At 42.0% G+C, this 23350-nt stretch overlaps 1 protein-coding gene across 1 annotated transcript in view; it reads right to left on the bottom strand.

Annotated features, from left to right (window-relative positions):
* Positions 1-5381, bottom strand: part of Znhit6 (zinc finger HIT-type containing 6) — a 42927-nt gene extending 37546 nt beyond the window's left edge. The window contains exons 1-4 of the mRNA XM_075981150.1: positions 4586-5381; positions 3591-3656; positions 3402-3508; positions 3234-3319 (exon numbers count right to left, since the gene is read on the bottom strand). Of these exons, the coding sequence (XP_075837265.1) occupies positions 3234-3319; positions 3402-3508; positions 3591-3656; positions 4586-5214 (888 nt within the window). The 5' untranslated portion in view covers positions 5215-5381. The remainder of the gene's footprint in view (positions 1-3233; positions 3320-3401; positions 3509-3590; positions 3657-4585) is intronic.
* Positions 5382-23350: the final 17969 nt, after the last annotated feature.

Here is a 23350-nt window from a genome sequence, read left to right on the forward strand (position 1 = left end):
GCAAAGCTTTTGTTCTCAATATTGTTTGTTATATTTATTATTTGTTGTTATTGTATGTAGTTGTATTTGGTTTAGTTCTGTCTTATTTAGACAAAAAGGGGAGATGTAGGGATAAGTCCCGCCCCTTAGGGGGCGTGTTCGCCTCGGGCTAATGTCTGCCTATAAATTTGGCGAGCGTGCTCCGAGCTTCCTCTTCTACTCTCCTGGTCTCCGCGGGAACGGTGGTTCTGTAAGTCTATTTCTACATTAAAACTATATATATCTTTACAAACTGTCTGCATTCGTTTACGCCGCTACAGCCAAGTCTGCTATCCCAGTTGCCTATGGAGAGATGGGAGCCAGGAGAAGAGGTAAGAAAGCCGCACCAGAGGCTGTCCTCTGACCTCCACACGTGTGCCACGGCAAGTGTCTGCACACACTGACTCTCAGACCAAGGGAACCAGAAGCTGAACAAGATGATGAACCAGGCTTAGGCACACCAAGTGGAAATCCAAATGCTCGATAAAATGCTTTCCTTCTCAAAAGGAGAAAGTGAATGGTAAAACTAAAATCCAACACAATTCTATTAAAAGCTGAAGGAAATTTAGACATACTGGCCAGAATGAGAACTGGTAATAATATGCCAGGCGGTGGTGGTGCACACCTTTAATCCCAGCACTTAGGAGGCAGAGGCAGGTGAATCTCTGAGTTTGAGGCTAGCCTGGTCTACAGAGTGAGTTCCAGAACAAGACTACAGATGGGAACCTTGTCTTTAACTCCCCCAGCACCCCCTTCCACCTGAAAAAAGGAAAAAAGCGAATGAAAGGAAACCAGTAATAACCACTACAGAGTAAGCTCTACTAACATCCAGTTAAGGACTTGAGCAAAGCTCAACAAGACAACTCCACGTTCAAGTATAATCCCTCAGAGAGCACATACCAGCAGACCATAATTCAAAGCCAAAGATTCCCAACAGCATTGTTTTAAAGCTGGTGTTGTTTTGGTTGTTACTGAAAATTTGTTCTATGAATAACAGAATAAGCAAAGGTTGTGTTTCTAAGACAACTCGAAAGGCGACTTGGGCAGTGAGGAACACCAGAGAGTGACAAAGGAACTCCAGGAACATCTTGTCCCAGGCCCAGCCCCAGTTTCAGATTCTCATTATATCATTAATCGTTACACTGTATTTCCATTTTATGATTGTTTGTTTTTCTTTTCTTTTTTTTTTTTTTTTTTGGATTTTTCGAGACAGGGTTTCTCCATAGCTTTTGGTTCCTGTCCTGGAACTAGCTCTTGTAGACCAGGCTGGCCTCGAACTAACAGAGATCTACCTGCCTCTGCCTCCCAAGGGCTGGGATTAAAGGCGCGTGCCGGCTTGTTTGTTTGTTTTTCGAGGCAGGGTTTCTCTGTAGCCTCGAACTTACACAGAGATCCACCTGCCTTTGTCTCCCTAGTGCTACCACCACAACCGAGCCATTTTATGATTTTTAAATCTATGTTGTATTTTACAATAAAAATAGAACTTAGTGATGCTTAACTTAACCTGAATAGTAGTAGGTATTGGTAACTTTCTACATGTGTGTTATCATCTTGGTACCAATAATACAGGTGTGTGAAAAATTCTAACATCAGGCTGGGCGGTGATTTAATCCCACCACTTGGGAGGCAGAGGCAGGTGGATTCTGTGAGTTCGAGGGCAGCCTGGTCTACAAGAGCTAGTTCCAGGGTAGGCTCCAAAGCTACAGAGAAGCCCTGTCTGCGGGGGCGGGGAGGGGGAGGGATGGGACCATCTCTGAGTCCATCACAGTATTATAACATCTCACATGTGTAATCTTTGATTTTCCTAGTGTTTAAGGGATGTAAGAATATGAAGACTACATGTGTTAGGACACAGGGTCGTATTAACTGTTTTGTCAAAACTGGAATCACAGCACACTCAAGCCGCCGCCACCACCACCACCTCTCATATGGCAGACACCCCTGAACCTATTCTTCGTGCTTCAATCTTCCACTGTGGTTCCTTAACTAAGCAGCAAAAGTGATCCTTTTTTAAAAAATATTTATGTGCATGAGTGTTTATCTTCTTGTATGTATTTTGCATCATGCGTGTGGACCTCTGGAACGGGTGTGTTCATCTCTGTCTAGTCCACAGTCCCCTGCAAGATCACCCGGTGATTAACTGCTGAGCCGGCTCTCCAGGCTCAAGAAAGCTCTTTTAAAGACCAAAACATGCTCAACTCCTCCGTTGTCTTGTTTCTTTGCTGCTGATGTTTGTTTTTTGAGGCAGGGTTTCTCTGTGTATCCCTGGCTGTCCTCTCTCTGTAGATCACGATGGCCTCAGAAATTTGCTTACCTCTGCTTCCAGAGTTCTGGGATTAAAGGCGTGCACACTACTGCCAGGTTTTTTTCTTTTTTGAGAAAAGGTCTCAGCTGGGCAGTGGTGGCATACACCTTTAATCCCACCACTGGGGAGACAGGTGGATCTCTGTGAGTTCGAGGCCACCCTGGTCTACAGATGCAGTTCCAGGACAGCTATAGCTACAGAAAGAAACCCTGTCTCAGAACAAACAAACAAACAAAGGTCTCATATATGCCTGCATGGCCTGGAACTCAAGAGACTCGCCTCTCTCTCGGCTTCCTGAGTGCTACACTAAAGGCACCACCACACCCAGCCTCCCTGGGAACTCTTCCAGGCACCCTAGGCTCTGTTTAGTATCCCTCCCCACTCACCATGCTTCAGTCACCCTGCCCCTTGTAATCCCTGAACATAAACATCAGTTCCCTACCTGCATCTTGTTCGGTCAAAGTCTTGCAATGTCTTCCTCCAAGTGTGGCGTCACAGGCTTGTGCCACTTTTGCTTATATTTCTACCCAGAAGAGTTTTCTTCCAAATGTCTCTGTCTCTTTCATACCATTACGGCCACTGCCTAGCCGTCCCCTCTACCACTGTGCTGACAATCATCCCCTGAAGAGCTTATGCCCCTCACACATCACTCTGTTCTCTTTAGTCTTTTGATCCATCCTAATTTTCCACATGCACTTAAGCCTGTGAGATTATTATATTTGTTATTCTACATATTCTGACTCTCCCACGCCTATAACTCCCCCCTACATGACAGACTCCTCAAGGTAAGGATCTGTCTCGACTACCAGGACAGTCCCAGATCACAGTGGCCACGTGATACAGCCGAGAGGTTTACAAATAAACTGATTGCAAGAAATTTGAACTTGAGAAGATCAATGGAAATACTTACATATTTTTTGCGCTTTGGCCTTTTCAAGAAAGTATCTCTTGAAACCTGGTCTGCTGTTCTTGCCACGTCTTCCAAGAATCGATAGTCTAATTTCAGAATGGAAAAATGAGTAAGTGACATGTGCCGGCGGCTGGGAAGCATTTACCTGCTGTGCACAGAAGGACTCACCACTCAGCAGATTCATCTCAGTAAACTGCTGCAGTGAGACATAGGCAGTTCTATCGCGGACGCCGTTACAAGTCAGCTCTGCTTTGTGCTTCTTTACGCAGCGCAAACTGCGGGAGCAAACAGGAAGCAGCTCTGTACCCGAAGTTGAGTGCAGAGAGGTGGGGATAAGGTAGGAAGTTATGTATCTACCTGCAGGAATAGCGCATGCAACGTGGACATCGGTACTTCGCTTCTTCCGTCCCACAAGTTCCACACCTGTAAAAGCGCACCTGTGACTTAATACTCAAACACTAACTCTACTTACAATCTCTAAATGCCGACCCATAGACATCAAGGCAGGCAACGCAAAGAAGCATGGGCCAGCAACTCTGATAAAATATTTGACAGCTGTCATTGAAAATTATAAAAATGTCTGCAAATGACATTTACGATAAAATGCAATTCGAGAAAACAATATATAATATGGGGAAAATCTCATTTTGGCTTTTCTGCTGCAATTACAGAATAAATGAATGGGTGATTATTTTTAAATCTGTAATTATGGAGATTTTGTGTGTGCCTAGATGTTACATTTGGATATTATAAAAGCATATACACCAGCAAAACAAGATAGAATGAGACAAGGCTAAATTTAACAGTAATGTATGCCTTTTCCAAAAGTTCACATCTACTTTAGAACGGACACCAGAATAAGCCAGGGATGGTATTACTCATCTTCTCAACCACCGCTCACCCCATAGATTCAGTTCAGACAGTCCGAGCTGTTTGAGACAGAATCTGATCACAGTTTTGGTTCTCTGTGCCACTGCACGAACACACTAAAGAAATTACAGCCAAGGAATAAGCATTCATAGGACACGTGCAAAACTTCAAGAGGAGGCTGTCTATTAACTCCGCCCACCCTTTCATTGTTGGCTTTTATTAGATACCCCCTAACTCCTCTTTTCTCTAGTGGGTGAAGCCCTGCACAAGAGCGTCACAGCTAATAAGACCTGGTTCCACAAAGGTCTCTGACCCCCAGAATTTTCTCCCTAAGTTGACCATTCCATGCTGGACACTGCCCCTTCACACAGTGACCCAGACTTCAGGGACCCACTTCGCGCCTGATTTAATTTACTCTGCTGTTAGAGTAGCTTCGTCCGCACAATGTTCTATTTCCCATCTGGGTTTTCTCCCTGCCCTACCTTGACATAGCCAACTTCCTCTTGCAGCCCACTCGGGGTTTCGTCTGGGGCTCTTCCTTCACCTGCGCGCCGTCCATCTCTTCTCTCTTGAGGCAATCCTCTTCTTTGAGGCGCACTCCCTCCAACACCTGCTCCTCCTTTACGTTCTGACCAACAAACAACTCCGGTTTTACGTTCAAGTCCTCCGTCACTTCTTCCCAGTCCGTTACCTCCTCCTTCACCTTCACTTTCTCTTCCTTTACTTCTGGCGCATCCACCTTCTCCTCTTTCACCACCAGGCTACCATCCGTCTCCTGCTTCACCTCTAGCGCGCCCACCTTCTCATCCTTCACCTCAGGCCCGCCCTCCACCTCCTGCTTCACCCAGCGGCTGACCGAGATGCCACCGTCTACATCTGACCAGTCCACCACTTCCTGCTTCACCACGGCTAGATCCATCTTTATCTCCTCCGCATCCTCTGTGGTCTCAACGCCTGCCAGTCCGATCCTCTCCTCTCCATCGCCAGCCTCGGGGCTCCCACCTAAGTCCCAGGCTCCCTCCCCGCCAGCCTCGGGTCTCGGCCGCGCCCCCTCCGCTACCCTCTGGGGACCTCCTCCCGGAGTCCCTTCCTTCTCCGCCGCCAACTCCATCAGCTCCAGAGCCTAGGCCGACACTGCCACTCCGTTCTTCAGGGTGGCGCTACCACGCCAACAAGCGGGATTACCACACGAATCACCGACAGCGCCACACGTGTGCAACCCAGAAGCCGCCAGCTTTGCACGCCCAGTAGATGCGGGATGAGCCGTAAAGCAACTCTTCCGCCCCACGACTCTTCACGACTTGTGGAATTTTTTACGGCGCTGTCGCTTTGCACCGCTTCAGGCCTTGAGAGACCGCTCCCAGGCTCCAAAATTGGTGTCCTGGGTACTGAAACGATAGTCTCGAAATAACCCGCTTTATGCCGGGCGGTGGTGGCGCACGCCTTTAATCCCAGCATTTGGGAGGCAGAGGCAGCCAGATCTCTGTGAGTTCGAGACCAGCCTGGTCTACAAGAGCTAAACCACAGAGAAACCCTGTCTCGGAAAACCAAAAAAAAAAAAAAAAAGGAAATAACCCGCTTTAGCCTGTATTAAGGATTAACTCCAATAATGAAGGACAGAGTCCCATGTTCCTCTAAAGTTTAGAACAGTGTTTCTCAACCTTGCTAATCCTGCGACCCTTTAATACAGTTCTTGTTGCAGTGAGCCCCCCCCCACCATAAGATTATTTTCATTGCTGCTGCAAAACTGTAATTTTTGCTATTGTTATTAATCGTAATGTAATCCGGGCGGTGGTGGCACACGCCTTTAATCCCAGCACTCGGGAGGCAGAGGCAGGTGGATCTCTGTGAGTTCGAGGCCAGCCTGGTCTACGAGAGCTAGTTCCAGGACAGGCACAGAGAAACCTTGTCTTGAAAAAACAGAAACAAAAAAACAAAACAAGACAAAACATCGTAAGGTAAATGTTTTTAAAGATAGAGGTTTGCCATAGGGGTCGCAACCCACAGGTTGAGAACCTCTGGTCTAAACTGTCATGATTCACCTTTACCAAGGTATTAGAAAATGCCTTTAATTTCAGCACACGGGAGGCAGAGGCAGGCGGATCTCTGTGTTTGAGGCCAGCCTGGTCTACAGAGTGAGTTCCTGGACAGCCAGGGCTACACAGAGAAACCCTGTCTCAAAAACCAACCAATCAAACAAACAACAAAAAAGAAAACTCCTTTAATCCTATTATTTAGGAGCTAGAGGCAGGAGTATCTCTGCGACTTAGAAAGGCCAGCCCTGTCTACATAGTAAGTTCTGGGTCAGCCAAGGCTATATAGTGAGGCCCTATTTCAAAAACAAAACAAATGGGGAGAAGAAAGACCAGGGAGAGAGAGGGGAGAGAAAGGGGAGAGATGTATGCTTATCTACTCCTGAAAGGATTACATAAAACCATGCCTGGGAATCACCTACTACTCCCAGCAACTGAAACTCTGGTTCTTAAACGCTAGCAATAGCCCCTCAAATCCATATGATGAAACCCTTAATCCCTAATACCACTCAATTTTAACTATATTTTGGAGATCAGTCCTTTGAAGGTATACTGGTTAGAATGAGGTCATTATAATGGGCTCTAATCCAATCTGACTGAAATATTATTTAATAAGGAATTTGCATACAAGTGGGATGAATGTACTTCTGAACCCTTGGTTTTGGACCTTTATAGCTTCTTGAATTTTGAATAAATAAGAACGGTCTTTGCTTCAGTCATCCAGTTTGTGCTATTGCTCTGGTAAACTGACACACTGGCCAACAACCATAGAGAACTGGGACCTGCTGCTGTGTGGCACTGTTTCTGGGGAAGAAGTAAACAAAGGTCTATTCATCCCAGGGAGGGACCAATAACAGACCAAAGTAAGGAGTCTACCCAGCGTCCAACTTAGTGAGCCTGTGAGTACTCTGGGACTACTCAGAAGCTTCATCCAACAAATAACATAGTTGAGCTCTAAATAATGGTGGAATAATACTGTGTGTATGGACCACATTTTATTATTTGTTAATCTACTGATGGACACCTAGGCTGATTCCATGTCTTGGTTGTTGTGAATAATGTTTCAATCAACATGAGTAGGCAGGCTTGTTCCTGCTGCCTTCCCTCCTTCTTTTTCCTTCCCCCTTTTATTTCTTTCTTGTTTTTTTTTTTTTGAGACAGGGTTTCTCCATGTTCTCCTGGAACTGGAACCTCCTGGTCTGTTGCTGCCTCTGGAGCACAGGGATTAAAGGCATGGGTCACCAAGATGGACTTTTTACATTTAACTATGTATTTATTTACTTACCTATTTGTTTTTTCAAGCAGGTTTTCTCTATGTAGCTCTACCTATAACTCTCTGTGTACACCAGGCTGACCTCAAACTCAGAAATCTGCCTGTGCTCCCACACCCAGCAGAAAGGGGCAGGTTTCTGTGTAGTGTGCTGCTTTAGGTGCCTTCAGGTGTGTGCTTTGGAAGGGGACGACTTCTGGAGAAGATGGTGGCTCTAATTTTAGTTTTCTAAAGAACCCCTATACTTATTTCCATAAGGGCACGCCATCTACACCCATACCAACAGTAGATAGGGTTCCTTTTCTCTCAATATCCTCACCAGCCCCTGTTTGATTTCATGATGACAGTCAGTCTAACTGGGGAAAGATGGACTCCTAATGTACTCCGATTTGAAATCTACTGGCTATGGATGTCAAACATTTTTTATATATTTTTTTGCCATTTAGATTTTCACTTGTTTATTATTGTATGTGTGTATGATGTATGTATGTGAACACATGTATGCTATAGCAAACATGTGGATGTCAGAGGACAACATTGGCACACATTGTTATATTATCCAGACTATATTCTGTAAGCCAGTCTAAAAAAATCCCCCACCTTGATGTGTATGTATGTATGTATGTATGTATGTATGTATGTATGTGTATCCTTTCATTTCTGTCAGTGTTCTTTTGAGAACCCTGAAAATATAGTCCTGGAGGGTGTATCAGTTACTCTTCCTGATTCTGTGAAAAATGCCTGACAGAAGCAGCTTCAGGAAGAAAGGGTTTATTTTGGTTCATACTTTGTCAGAGAAGACATGGCAGCTGGAGGCTGCTGGTTGCATTGCTTCCCCCTCCACAGGAAACAGACAGATGAGTGCTAGTGCTACTGTTCAAAAATTCCCAGGATGCTTAATGGTCTTCATAACTCAGGGGCAAATTGGTACCATTCATATTTGAGAACCATTTGGTAAAGTCATTATAACTATACTTTCCCAAGCTCTCTAAGGACTACTGAGCACATGAAATAGGATTATCTGAATTAACACAAGCTTGCAGCATAAAATACACAGTTTAATGAGAAAGTAATGTAAATGATCTCATTAATAATAGTCTTGCAAGTGTTACAGCTCTGAAGGGAAAGGTATCCAGGTAGTCGGAAGCCATGGAAGACCTACAGTTTAGAAGGGGAAGGTATTTTGGCGCTTAGAAGCCGAGGAATACCTGTAGCTCTGAAGGGAAAGGCATCCCAGCAGAAGTGTTTCAGTTCTGTTCTGGTGGGGGCAGTTCCCCTAGCAAAGTGTTACGGTCCTTGCTCTGGGAAAGATTTCCCTAAGGTCACTTTAGCAGTTCCACTCCAGCAGGGCAGAGTTTCCCCGGAGAGCCTGTCACAGCTCTGCTCTGTTCTGCTCCCGAGATATGTTACAACTCTGTTTAACTCCCCCAAAGCATAACCAGTCTGCTCCAGCAAGGGAGAGTTTCCCCAGCCAAAATGTTATGGCTCAGCTCTGGGTCTGCTCCACTCTGCTCTGATGAGAGCTGTTACAGCTCTGCTCTACTTCCCTCCGGTGAAAGAAAGTCGTTACAACAAACCTCACTCAAGAGATTTATTGGGAGGGAGAATCCAGGAGAGTGGCTACCCCTGCCAGTGTGGAAAAAAAACAGCCCCCAAATGAACAGGCATAGGGCATACATAGGATTTCTTAGGAGTGGAGCTTTCCAAGGTAGAGATTATCAGGATGAGAATCCGTAGGCTCTCAATTCCTGAGTTTAGGACAAGCTCAAAGATTGGTTGGATTTTATGCCCAGAGATTTGCTGGATTTCAATTCTTGAGTTGGTTAGAGGCGAGGTGTGTTTCATTGGCTCTGGTCTCAGATACAGGGTGTTCTTTTACTGGCTCCCTTTACCCTAAAGCTTTGTTGATTACTTGTTATAATGATATTTGGGGTATAATAAACGATATATATTGTTGAAATTAATTTTATCTCTTTTTTGCTTACTCAAATGAAGCTATTAGGGAGTTTTAAATTATATATGTATTATATTGCAATTGTAAAGTGCTACCTGGATATTTGTTACTAAAACTCAAATTTTATTACATATAGTTAACATAAAGTGAATATTTAAGAATTATCTAAGATATAATTAATTTATTAATTTGTTAACCTAGTAAGTAAATATTTAGCTTTTTTTCTAACCCATTCTCCAAACAATAGCTTGGTCTTATAGATCAAAGTTTGATAATTTCAGGGACCTCTTTGAAAACCTCAAGTGTCTAATATTTGCTCTGAAGATAGTGAACTAGGTCCATATTACAGCTCTACAAAGGTCATCATATCATGGCTTCTGTGTTGTTGCTTACTATACTTACTGAAGAATTGCTTCCAGGAACGTATTGGTCACTTTTCTGTTGCTGTGCTAAAACACCATGACTAAGGCATCTTTGAGGAGAAAGGTTCATTTGGGCTATGTATGGTTTAAGAGGGTAAGAGTCTGTCATGGCGGGGAACATGGCAACAAGCAGCAGGCATGACAGCAGGAGCAGAAAGCTGAGCTCTCACCTCTTAAGCTACGAGTTTGAAGCAGAAATACCACACTGAATGGCCTAAGGCTTTGAAAGACACACACACACACATACACACATACACACCTCGCTGCTCGCTGAATCCAGTTAGGGTTGCCCATGTGCATGAGGGTATATGACTGACCACTGGAACATGGTCAACTTACCAGCGGACTCATCCTTGTAGAAAGCCGAGGGTCGGTCCTGTGAGCCCTCACCCCATTTTTGTGGACTGTTGGCAGGTCATGACATGACACCAAGGAGTTTTACTAGCTACAATAACATGTATAGCCTGAGCTATACAGTGAGACCTTGTCTCTAAAGAAAACAAAACAAGAACAACCACCACAGAACCACTCCTTTTGATTATTCACTGCTACTTAGATGTTATGTAGCAAACTATAAACACTAAAAGTATTTTAGCTGTGAATTTTATTATAACTGATTATTCTCGTGTATGTGTACGCGTGAGTGCAAAGGTCAGAGGCTAACATTGTGTGTCTTCCTCTATGGTTCCCCTCCTTGTTTTTGAGACTGGGTCTCTAACTGAAACCTAAGCACATGGATGAGCTAGACTGGCTGGCCAGCAAGCCCCAGGGACACTCCTATCGCTGCCTCCCAGGTGCTGGAGTCACAGGTGCACGCCACCATGCCTGACATTTTATTTGTGTGCTGGGGATCCAAATTCAGGTCCTTGCGCCTGCATAGCAAACATCTTGAGTGAGACATCGCCGCGGCTCCTAACTGCGAATTTAAAAAAGTAATATTTTGACTTCTTAATACTAACTGGCTTAACTTCTATAAATTAAAAATATTCAAGTGAAGAACTTGAATATAACATAGTCAAGTTCAAGTCAAGGTTTTCAGTTCTTACTCGCTGAGGACGAACATCATCTCTGTATCAAAGTGTCCATTTTATGAGACCGACTTTCCAGTGTTTGCTTCAGGAAGTGAGACATTTTCTTGCCTTTGAACAGTAACTTTTTCCTGAGCTAGATACTTAATAAAATAAAATTATTTCTTAATGTGTGGTTGCTAACTTTTTTTTTGTGGTTATGGGTAGTTCTAAAAATCCCACTGCTTGGTACAGCCAAGATGATCGCTCAGATTCCCCATCTGTCGCTTCTCTATAGAGGGGCTGTTTTTCTAACTTGGCTCTGAATTTGTCCAGGCTCTGAATCCAAAACACACACATTGCCTAATATGTGCCCAAGCCAAGGTGAAAACAACTTCCTCACACCTACCTTCCACAGGCGATCATCACCCAAGTCATGAGCAAAAGGGATGCACTAACAGGGCTGAGCACTATACATCGAAGGCCCAGTCCACACCTTTGCAATTATAGACATTGTCTGACTGCAAGGGATAAATTAACACACAAGGTGAAGATTCACAAAACACCTCCTGCTACCTCCACGATCCAACTGCTCGAGTTTTTCCGGTGCCACTACCAGCCTTTCCTTTATTATAAGGTCGTCAAGCAAGCAAACAAAACCTATCTGTTTTGTGTAGAAAGAACCCCATTTATGTTTCATTTGAGATTAAGCAGGAGTTGTGAAGACCACTATTGCTTCATGTAGAATATTCTCCATGGAAAATATTGGCTTGGTGACAGTGCAGGCCACATAGAAAGAGTATCTGAGGGCTGGTGACATGGCTCACAGGGCAGTGGGTAGAAGTTCTTACCAAGCAAGCCTAATTGCCTGAATCAATGCCTGACTTCTGACAGTTGTTCTGAGTACAGAAGCACCACAACATGTGTGTGCCTGGTGTGACACACATGTCATACAGCTATAGAAACAGTACAAAGACACGAAAAAGGAAAACAAGTTTGAAAAAATAATTTTAGTACCTTGCTATACTTTTCAGGCTGTAGTTTAATATGATTAAACTATTCTGCCAGTGGGAAGATATGTTTATGGTATGTTTGTAAATACACAGATTTTACTTGTGACCAACGGTTATGGGTTTATGTGTGTAAGTATTTTGACTTGGCTATTCATGATGTTTCTATGTAAGTACAAATACTTAAACACAAGGAATTGTGGTAAAAAATGTTATACCGGGATGATGTGTTCAGTCTTTTACATCCAAGCTCACCAAACCCCAGGTGGGAGTACTTCAAAACAGTGCCATGGATTAATTCCCTAAAACCAACTAAAGACCAAAAGAAATACTGAGAGAAAAGTAGTTCATCGCAGCAGAGAGTAGCAGCGAGGAAAATGGCTGCCTTCTCATCACTGAATTGGGGACCAAAAAACACAAAGTCTGAAAAAGCAATACCAGCAACCCTTCAAGTGGGACTGGAGATGTGGCCCAGCAGTTAAGACGACTTGATGCTCTTCCACAGGGCCATAGTTTTTCTCAGCATCCACAGTCAACTTACAAGTGCCTATAACTCTAGCTTCTGCAAATATAATACCCTCCTCTGGCCTCCATTGTCACCTGCATAGAGATGGATTATATTCACATGGAGGCAAACACCTACAGAAATAAAAGAAAATAAGTATTAAAGAAAAAAACTTGTAACCAGTGGCGTGTGGTTTAATCCTAGCATGTGGGAGGCAGAGGCAGGTAGAGATCTGTGAATTTGAGGCCAACTTGGTCTACAAAGAGAGTTCAGGACAGCAAGGACTGTAACACAGAGAACCCCGTCTTAAAAAAAAAGACCAAACCAAACAAAAAGAGAAAACCCTGCAATTAAAATTTTAATATCTAGAGAAAATACATTTTACACATGAAATTGCAATGAGTAGATAGATGTTCTTTCTTATAGGATTTATGAAGTACACATGTAACACACATATCATATATGACAGCAATAAACAGGAAACCCTCTGTGTGTGCTGTTAAAGTATGCTAAGTAGAAGTGTCTGATTGATGAACATGAGGTTCAACTTACTATTTTCCTTAGAGATAGTTAATACTCACCAAAAGTTGACTGTGGCTAATTTAGAGCTCGATTCTGTCATCCCTACTAGAAAATAGAACTAAGGACAGGATTTTTTTTTTTAAATACAGATAAAGAAAAGCCTGCTTCTAATTATGATGGAATTGCTTATATGAGACCAAACCCACTGCTAAGAATAACCATAAAATCTGTACAGACATAAAAAAAAGAGACGTTTGGCAGGTTCGGTGACCCTCTCGAGTAGCCAGTGTGAAGGGTGAGAGAAGGGAATAGCTGACGCAAGCTGCACTTCCTTCATCACTTTTTCCCCTGAGGAAACCGCTGAACGGAAAGCATCCTGGAACTTCTGGCAGCCGTGTGGAGAGAGGAGCAAGCCAAGAGGATGCAACCTGGAGTTCAAGGCCGATGGAAGGTCACAGAGTCCTGGTCACCACCCTTGGCTTTCCATTGAGATGTGAAGGGAATTGAAAGCTACAAAGACAGGAAAACTGGAGAAACAATCCACTCTGACAAGGCCTAACGTCAACATTATCCCTGTCATTGATTATGGCCAACTGTAAAAGTGACTTGACTTCTTCTATGAGGGAGTAATTGATTTTCGATCACAGAGTCTGCCAAGTTTGACACGTAGTGCCTGATAATTATCAAACAAGTGCTAATCCTGCCAGAAGACAAGAGCAAATGACTGACAATCAAAAGGAAATGAAACAACACAGATAGATCAAAGTCTGGGCTATCCAGATATGGACTTTCAAACAGTGATGAGCAGCCTCAGTGATAAAAATGGATAATTTCCCCTAGGACTAAAAAACAATATAATTAGAATTAAAAAGTTGAGCTGGAGAATTGGCTCTGTGTTTAAGAGCACTGGCTGTTCTTCAAGAAGAACCAGGTTCAATTCCCATCACCCACATGGTGGCTCACAATTATCTATAAAAGAAAAACAAGAAAGAAAGGAAACGGGAAACAAGTTAGAGGTGAGACACACGTAAAATGATACAAAGATCAAAGGCACAAATTGGGTTATAACAGTGCATTAAATTACTAATTCAGAGCCTGAGATCATCAGATTGTAGTACAAATAAACATTCAGCTATTTACCGACCATAGATCTATCTAAATGAAAGGATGCAGGCAACTTAAGATATAAAAGGATAGATGTCTATTCACTCACCCATATTTTATCCCTGGTAAGGACAGCGGAGCTAAAACAGGCACGCTCTGGTAATCAGCGTAACAGAAAGGCACATGAAGGCGTAAGTCATAAACAATGCCACACAAGTTTGGAATTATGATTAATAGGGTGGTATTTATTTAAAGGGGAAAAACTTACAGATCACCGTCAGCCATCTGCGCAACCAGGAAGGAAGTCTAGTCGCCTGCGGAGCAGGAAGTGAAGAGAGAGAGGAGAGGGAAGTGGCCGCTTTTTTAAAGGGAGAGAGACCACGCCCCAATGGGCTGGTATCTCAGCGGCGATAGGCTGGAGGAGTGGGAGGACCTCCCGTAACACCTCCCCCTTTTGTTTAAATAAGAGAGTTCTAAACTTACTATGAAATTATATACAATAAGTACAAATATCCTATTCTAACTAGCTTAGGTCTTGTATAATAAATAACTTGGCCAAGTCATGAGAGAAAGTAACTACATTTATATAGTCTTCAACCCCATCGAAGATCTGAGAAGGGAAATAATGTTACCTGGGTAATTAGGAAGTTCAGTAAAACAACTTCCAAAACATGCAACAAATCACAGAGACAACTAGCTACCTAGGCAATCACCCAAAGTCACATTAGCAGCGTTGAAGCAACCAACTTTGGCTAAGGCCTAACATAACTGTCATACCATTTTCAAAGGCAAGCAACTTTTCAAAACTATCTTACCCTGTCTTGGCAGGATATGACAGTCCTGTTTTATCCATTGATGCATGCTCTGTATCTTTGTCAGTGGTTGAGGTACGGGCATTTATTTGCCCCAAGGCCAGTTCTGCCAAAAAGAAAGGCTCCAGGTGGAGTGTCTTTGGTGCTCAACATTCTCTCGGGAATAGAGTGGTGTTGCCAGGAGCAATTGTGTCTCACTACCACAAAACTCTGAGTTAGATTAAAGGCCATTTTCTACAGCTCTTTGAAGAAGTTGAAGATTATCTATCTATACTGAGTATAATCTCTATATATCTCAAGAACCTGATTAGTCTAATTATAAATGACAAACTTAGATGACTATTAGTCTATATAATTCTCAATATCTATCTAACTTAAAGACTAAGACAATAAACGACTGTGAAACAAATGAGGAAAATGACCTCCAAATATAAACAATGTACAAATATACATTGCAGTAGGTAAATATATATCAATACACAAACATTATATAAGTATCTTAATCAGAGGTAGAAATGTACACTGCAATATGGTAAATATATACAATATATATATCAATACAATATATGTCAATACATAAAAATGTTTTAAACAGAAGTAGAAACATTCATGCATACAATAGTCAATATAATTTAACTTTGTATCAATATACAAATATACCAATATATTTAGACAAATATACCAATATATTTGTCTAAAAACAGTAACTCACAATTACAAATCTATTATCCCATCATCCCTCTTTTTTTTTTCAAAATGATCCCTGAGCTTATAAAATTCCTCCCCCAACCCTCAATCGTATACTAATTATAATCAACCCCTAAATGATGTCCCTAAACCCAAGGGCAAACTTTACTGGGAGAGGGGACGTCGTCCTCTAGAATTATTTCCAGCTGTCATGGGGGCGACGTTCTTTCTGGGGGATCCTGTGAAAGTAAAATGATGGTTAAATTTCAAGATCAATGTCTTTTAAAATTGCCAATAGTCTCTGAGTATTTTGTGCAGGTCTGACCAAAATGTTGTATAAGATGTGTACCATTTCAGCTAACCAAGTTGGAACTGTCTTGTGCAGCTGGTACCCAAAGCAGGTCTTGTAGTAGCGCTATCAGTATCATGACGTCATATCAACCAGGTGGAGTTGTTGTTATGGGGCCCCATCTTCTTCCTGGAAACTTCAAATGTCACTTCAGGAAAAACTCATTGTTCATTATGAAAAACTTAAACATTAATCATATAGACATATATATATATATATATATATATATTCAATGAAAGACATGATAGATATATTCAATGAAAAGTATGATAGATATGAAGAAAAGCAAAGATGTTTTCTAAACTCATATTTCTTTCTGTCCCACATCATGGCTCTTGACATGAGACAGAAACTCCAGAAACTCTGGGTTTTTCTCTTACTAACAGGCTTGGAATTGGAGAGGGACTGAGCCAGAGTCCAACTTCAAAACCAGCTTTATAAATTTAGAAATATGGTTTAATATTACTTACACAACCCATTCAGTTTTCTTGATATTTCCTATCGGGCAGGTATTTTTCCATCTGTCAGTATCCAAACATCCAGGGTCCCTTGAATTTCTGAAAGATGAGTGTTTTCCTGTGGAGATAAGAACAGAACCCTGCCCCCATTCTATATGTTTTTCTTACCACCTGTATGAATATCATCATTGTGGATGAGTTGTCATTTCTCCTTTCCAAGAGGTTTCTCCTCTTCAAATCGAAACTTTATTAATTTTGATGGTATCCACAATTTTTCTTCTCCTGTGGAAACAAGAGCAAAACCCCTTCCCCAACGTAGCACATCTCCTGGCTTCCACTGAGAGGTCAGCACATCTTTGAAATAAATCGGTTGATTTAGTTCAGCAGACTTTTCCATTATCCAATGTCTTTCTGCTGCTGTCGTTCCTTTCTCATTAGCGTTAAGAAAATTCAAGGTTAATAAAGCATTATGTAATCTATTTCTGGGGGTATTTTCGGTCCCTTTCTGTTTGTTCAGCATATCCTTTATAGTATGATTTGATCTTTCTATAACTGCCTGACCTGTAGGATTATTTGGTATACCTGTAATGTGTTTTATATTATAATAATCAAAAAAGCGTTTCATTTTCTTAGATACATATGCTGGACCATTATCTGTCTTTATTTGCGCAGGATATGCCCATGATGGCCATAACTTCCAATAAATTTGTGATTACTGAATCAGCCTTTTCTGAGCTCAGGGCAGTAGCCCATTGAAAACCTGAATACGTGTCTATGGTGTGGTGTACATATTTTAATTTACCAAATTCCATAAAGTGGAACACATCCATCTGCCAGATTTCATTTCTCTTAGTACCCTTTGGGTTACTCCCTGCAGGCAACGGTGTTTGATTATAGAAAGAACAAGTAGGACATCTCTTTATAATATCCTTAGCTTGTTGCCAAGTAATGGAAAATTCTTTCTTTAGGCCTTTACTATTGACATGATGCTTCTTATGAAATTCCGAGGCCTGCAACACACTTCCAATCAATAATTGATCAATCTCAGCGTTGCCTTGGGCTAGAGGACCAGGCAGACCTGTATGGGAACGGATGTGTGTTATGTACATCGGACAAAGCCTGTTCCTGATTATGTCTTGTACCTGGATAAACAATGAAGTCAACTCTGTGTCATCTGGTATGAATTCAGCAGTTTCAATATGCAAGATAACTCTTTCTGCATATTGTGAATCTGTAACTATATTAAGAGGTTCTTTAAAATCCCTTAGCACCATAAGAATGGCATATAATTCTGCCTTCTGGACAGAATTATAAGGGCTTTGTTCCACCTTACTCAATTCATCTGACTTGTAACCTGCTTTCCCTGATTTATTTGCATCAGTATAGAACGTACGGCCTCCAGTTATTGGAGCATCACGTACAATTCTAGGAAGAATCCAAGAAGTTCTTTTTATAAGGTTAAGTCTACCACTTTTGGGATAGTTGCTATTAATTTCTCCCAAAAAATTAGCACAAGCTCTTTGCCACGGTTCATTGTCTTCCCATAACTTTTTTATTTCTTCAGTAGTAAAAGGCACTATAATTTCTGCTGGGTCTATACCTGCTAGTTGACGAAGTCTCAGCTTACCTTTTATAATTAATTCAGAGACTTTTTCCACATAAGTTTTTAATTTTTTACTTGGTTTATTAGGTATAAATATCCACTCTAAAATAATATCTTCCCTCTGCATTAGAATCCCTGTAGGGGAAATTCTGGAAGGCAATATGACTAGGATGCAGCTAAGATTTGGGTTCACCCTATCCACATGTGCCTCCTGTAATTTTTCCTCAATCATTGTCAGTTCCTTTTCTGCTTCAGCTGTCAGTTTTCTTGGACTATTCAAATCTTTATCACCATCTAAGGTTTTGTTTAAATGAACTATTAGATCAGGTGTTATCCCAACAGCTGGTCGTAGACTGGAAATATCTCCTAACAATCTTTGGAAGTCATTAAGAGTCTTTAACCGGTCTCTCCTAATTTGTGCCTTTTGCGTTTTAATTTTCTCTAACCCTATTCTGTAACCTAGGTAATTAATAGAATTTCCTCTTTGAATCGTTTCAGGAGCAATTTGTAATCCCCACCTAGGCAAGACTTTCTTTACTTCTTCAAACATCCTTTCTAAAGTATCTTTATTTGAATCAGATAACAAGATGTCATCCATGTAATAGTAAATTATAGACTTGGGGAATTGTTTACGAATTATTTCCAATGGCTTACTTACAAAATATTGGCACAGTGTAGGACTATGGAGCATACCCTGTGGGAGGACAGTCCATTGATATCTCCTATTAGGCTGAGAATTATTATAAGTAGGCACTGCGAAGGCAAATTTTTCTCTATCCTTTTCTTGTAACGGTATAGTGAAAAAACAATCTTTCAAATCAATAACTATAAGAGGCCATCCTTTTGGTAACAGAGAAGGCAAAGGAATTCCAGATTGTAGTGGGCCCATAGGTTGAATTACTTTGTTGACAGCTCTTAGATCTGTCATCATTCTCCATTTACCAGATTTCTTTTTTACAACAAACACAGGAGAATTCCAAGGGCTGGTTGATTCTTCAATATGGTGAGCATCTAGTTGCTCCTGCACCAGCTGTTCCAATGCCTGTAGTTTATCTTCAGCTAGAGGCCACTGTTTGATCCATATTGGCTTCTCAGTTAGCCATTTTAAAGTTAGGGCTGTTGCTACTTCTAAAGGTTTGGTATTTGCTGTATGTTCTTGTACAGCCTGAATGGCTGGTGACCTTTTTCCATAATACCTCATCATATCCTTCCCAGAATTATGAGTTTCTGGAACTACAGGAATGTTAATCTGGGTATTCCATTGCTGTAGCAGGTCACGGCCCCATAAATTTATGGCAATATTGGCTATATATGGCCTTAGTCTTCCTATCTGCCCTTTGGGCCCTATGCATTCAACCCATCTTGTGCTTTGTTTTACATGAGATAGGGTTCCAATTCCCAGGAACTGAACATCTACCTCTTGAAGAGGCCAATTTGGATGCCAAGATTCTGGGGTAATGATACTTACATCCGCACCTGTGTCTAATAAGCCTTCAATAAAAGTGCCATTTATACAGACTCTTAGCTTTGGTCTTTGATCATTAATAGAAGTCTGCCAAAATATACGTTTACTCTGTCCTACTGGGTTTTTTGACTCATCCTCCACACGTATTTCATCATTTAGACCAGTAATACTTTTTACAGCAGAAATTGGAGCTTTTAATTTTCTTGGTGAGGCACATTCTCCACTGTGACTGGGAATGACTGGGCCACTGTTGGCTTGGGGGCCTGTGAGAGGCCCCTCAAGGAGTTTCCCGATGGTATCGGGTTGCCTTGTTTGTCTGTTGTTGACCTGCATTCGTTGGACCAATGTCGGCCTTTACCGCATCTCCTACATATACCTGAAGGCCTAGGTCTCCTATTTTTGTCATTCCCAGAGGAGATATTATTTCTAGAAATTCTGTGCCTGCAATCCCTTTTCAGATGTCCTAATTTACCACAATTAAAACACCTGGCAGTTTGATGTCTCCTCATTGCTGTGGAAATCGCTTCTCCTACCCAAGATTCATCGTTATAGCTAAACGTCTCAACATTCATCGTATGCTGAATCCATTCATCCATAGGTGCTGATCTAGACTTTAAAGGTCCAATTATCTTTTTGCATTCTATGTTTGCATTCTCAAAAGCTAGAGATTCAAGAAGTATTCGTCTAGCTTCTGTGTCTGTTACCCCTATGTCCAGAGCCTTAATTAATCTTTGCAAAAAGTCAATAAAGGGTTTTCTCTGTCCCTGCCTAATTCTGGTATATGATTCAACCCTTTTTGCTAGATCTTGTATCCTATTCCAAGCATTTAAAGCTGCTTGGTGACATAGACACAGTACTTCATCATCATAAAGAGCTTGGACCTGTGGATCAGCATATTCTTCTGCACCAAGAATTTGATCTTGGGAAACCTCGACACCTTTTGCTCTTCCTTGCTGTTCCATATGTTTGGATTCTTCTCTGAAATAAATTCCAAATATCAAGGAAGGTCCATTATCTAAAACTGCAGACACTAACTGATGGAAATCATGGGGGGTAGCTCTAGCATTAGAAGCCCAAGTCCTTATCATTTCCTTTACATATGCAGAGTGCAAGCCAAAATTAACAATAGCTTGCTTAATTTCTTTTAGATCATTCATTGCTATTGGCGTCCATCTAGCTTCTCTGACTCCCTTTGAGCCTTTAGAAGTTGACGCTTTGTCAGAATTAAGTATAGGGTAAGCCGCTAAAACCTTGGGTAAGCCAGTTCTAATAGCTGGTGTTGGCATTGTATCCTGTCCTTGTGTCTTATTACTCTGTTCACCAGCTCCAATAATTTCTTCAATCATTTCAAGTCTTTTTATTATTGTCTTTATTATTGTCTCTTTTGAATCCTGAATCTCCTGACCTGCATGAGTTTCTAGTAAAGATTGTATGGTTCTTAGGAGTGCCATGATCTTCCTAAATGATAGAATATGCAAAAGAATACTGAAACCTAGTAACCAGTAAATTAAGTTATCCCCATAGTCATATAAACCTTGCATGATATAACCCATTTTATTGGTAACCAGAATAGTAAAATTCGCGTTGGAAACGAAAACTGCCATATTACCTATTATCCAGCAGGTGGCGCTGTTGCCAAGTCTCGACGAAAACAGGGTCCTGTTTCAGAGTCCGCCTAGTATTTGTTAAAAACTGGAAAATGTAAGTTGCTCAACAAAGTAAATGTAATTAAATCAATTCCAGAGATGGAACCAGAAACCAGAATCCAGGGGTAGAGAAGAGCAACCTGGAAGCCGCTTATGCCTCCACGTGACAGAGTCACCCTGAGGGGTTGCAGCTTTCAGCAACCGCGTGCTCTGGTTTGTGCCACTTAAGAGCTGTGCTTGCAAGGGAGATTTAAAAACGACTCAGAAAAGAGCAAACCACGAGGGCAGAGACTGCACGGGCCTGTGGAGTTTAAATCCACGTGGGGGAGGCCAAGGCCGCCGCTGCAAGGCACAGGCAGCGGCTGAGGAAGGGAAGGCTCCAGCCAAGTCGAACTCGCGGCCGGCAGCCAAGCGGGGAAAGGAGAGGTTCTAAAACCAAACGTTGGGTGCCAATTGAAGGCGTAAGTCATAAACAATGCCACACCAGTTTAGAATTATGATTAATAGGGTGGTATTTATTTAAAGGGGAAAAACTTACAGATCACCGTCAGCCCTCTGCACAACCAGGAAGGAAGTCTAGTCGCCTGCGGAGCAGGAAGTGAAGAGAGAGAGGAGAGGGAAGTGGCCGCTTTTTTAAAGGGAGAGAGACCATGCCCCAATGGGCTGGTATCTCAGCGGCGATAGGCTGGAGGAGTGGGAGGACCTCCCGTACCAGGCACAGACAGTGTTGGGACTGGCTTGGCATAGCCATCATGTGGCCCTCAGTCTTTATGTGCAGTAATATCAATTAGTAGCTTGACATCAACCATGACAGGAATATTTGTGCCCTGGGAAGAGCAAATGCTGGCTATTTGGATTTGGCCCTTTCTTCCCCTTGCTAGATGTTTAATTTGACTAATTATACATATAATGCAAACATTAAAGTCATAAAAGGAGGAAAGATAAATGTACAAGCAGAGTCAGACACTTCAGTGCCCCATCCCCCATAACCGGTAGGACAAGCGGACGGCAGCACTTCAATATGGGGACGAAAACAAAATGACTTTTCCAAATACCTAACACAAGGAGTGTACGTGTTGGTACTGAATGAGGTTTCTCTCTTCCACTATCATTTGTATGGTTTTATATCACAGTGAAAATCTGTGCTACCTTACAAAGACCAAGGCAATGTAGATGGGCCAGCAGGTAAGTGCACTTTCTGCCCTTGGAGAGGACCCAGGTTCAGTTCCCAGCACTCAGACACAGGTGGCTCACAACCATTTTTAACTCCGATTCCAGGGAAGCCATGTCTCTTCAGATCTCCCTGGGCTCCCGCACATACGTGGTGTCCAGACATACACACAGACACACACATATGCTCATAAAACAAATAAATATCAAAAAGTTAAAAGAATAAAAATGTGGGGCTGGAGAGATGGCTCAGAGGTTAAGAGCACTGGCTGTTCTTCCAGAGGACCTGGGTTCAATTCCCAGCAACCACAACGTGGCTCACAACCATCTATAATGAGATCTGATGTCCTCTCTGGCATGCAGAAAGAATACTATACATAATAAATAAATATTAAAAAATGAATAAAAATTGGGAGGAAATCCAGAAACTTTTCTTAAGTATTAATAGACATAGGCACATCTCATTTTAAAAGAATTGGCTGGGCGGTGGTGGCGCACGCCTTTAATCCCAGCACTTGGGAGGCAGAGGCAGCCAGATCTCTGTGAGTTCGAGACCAGCCTGGTCTACAAGAGCTAGTTCCAGGACAGGCTCCAAAACCACAGAGAAACCCTGTCTCGAAAAATCAAAAAAAAAATTACATTTATAAAACAAATTTTATAGGTAGTTTGACTTCATGTTCAGTAACATCAGATTCCTACCTGAAATCTGCCAGGATAGAAGTATTTTTACCATGCAAATGAGTAAGTACTGCCAAGTGGGGATGGTTTCTTTCTTCCCCTTGCATAGATTTTCATCAAGGGAATCAACAAACTTTCTTCACTGATAACTACAGATCGACTAAGTCTTTAATGATGACAAAGGCACTCACAGCAGGGACATCAAACATTACTTTGTATGAAGCTCTATTCAGTTTCCTATGCCAAGTTATTGAATCCGTTCAAAAAACCAAATGAGAGAAATACCTTTATTATCTTCATTTATCAGTGAGGAAAAGGAAACAGTGAACACACAGCATGCTAAAACCACACAGCTGACCATCACAGGGCTGTTAGCTGCCATTTCACACATGTTGACGGTACTTAAGGTAACTCAGCAACACACTTAAAACATAATGACACACCTGTATTCTTAGCATTTGGAAAGTAAATGCAGGAGGATTGGGAGTTCAAGACCAGCCTTGGCTACATAATGAGTTTGAGGTCAGCCTGGATTATAATGAGACCCTGCTT

The sequence above is a fragment of the Microtus pennsylvanicus genome, chromosome 7, assembly GCF_037038515.1.
Source record: "Microtus pennsylvanicus isolate mMicPen1 chromosome 7, mMicPen1.hap1, whole genome shotgun sequence".
NCBI classification, from domain to species: domain Eukaryota; kingdom Metazoa; phylum Chordata; class Mammalia; order Rodentia; family Cricetidae; genus Microtus; species Microtus pennsylvanicus.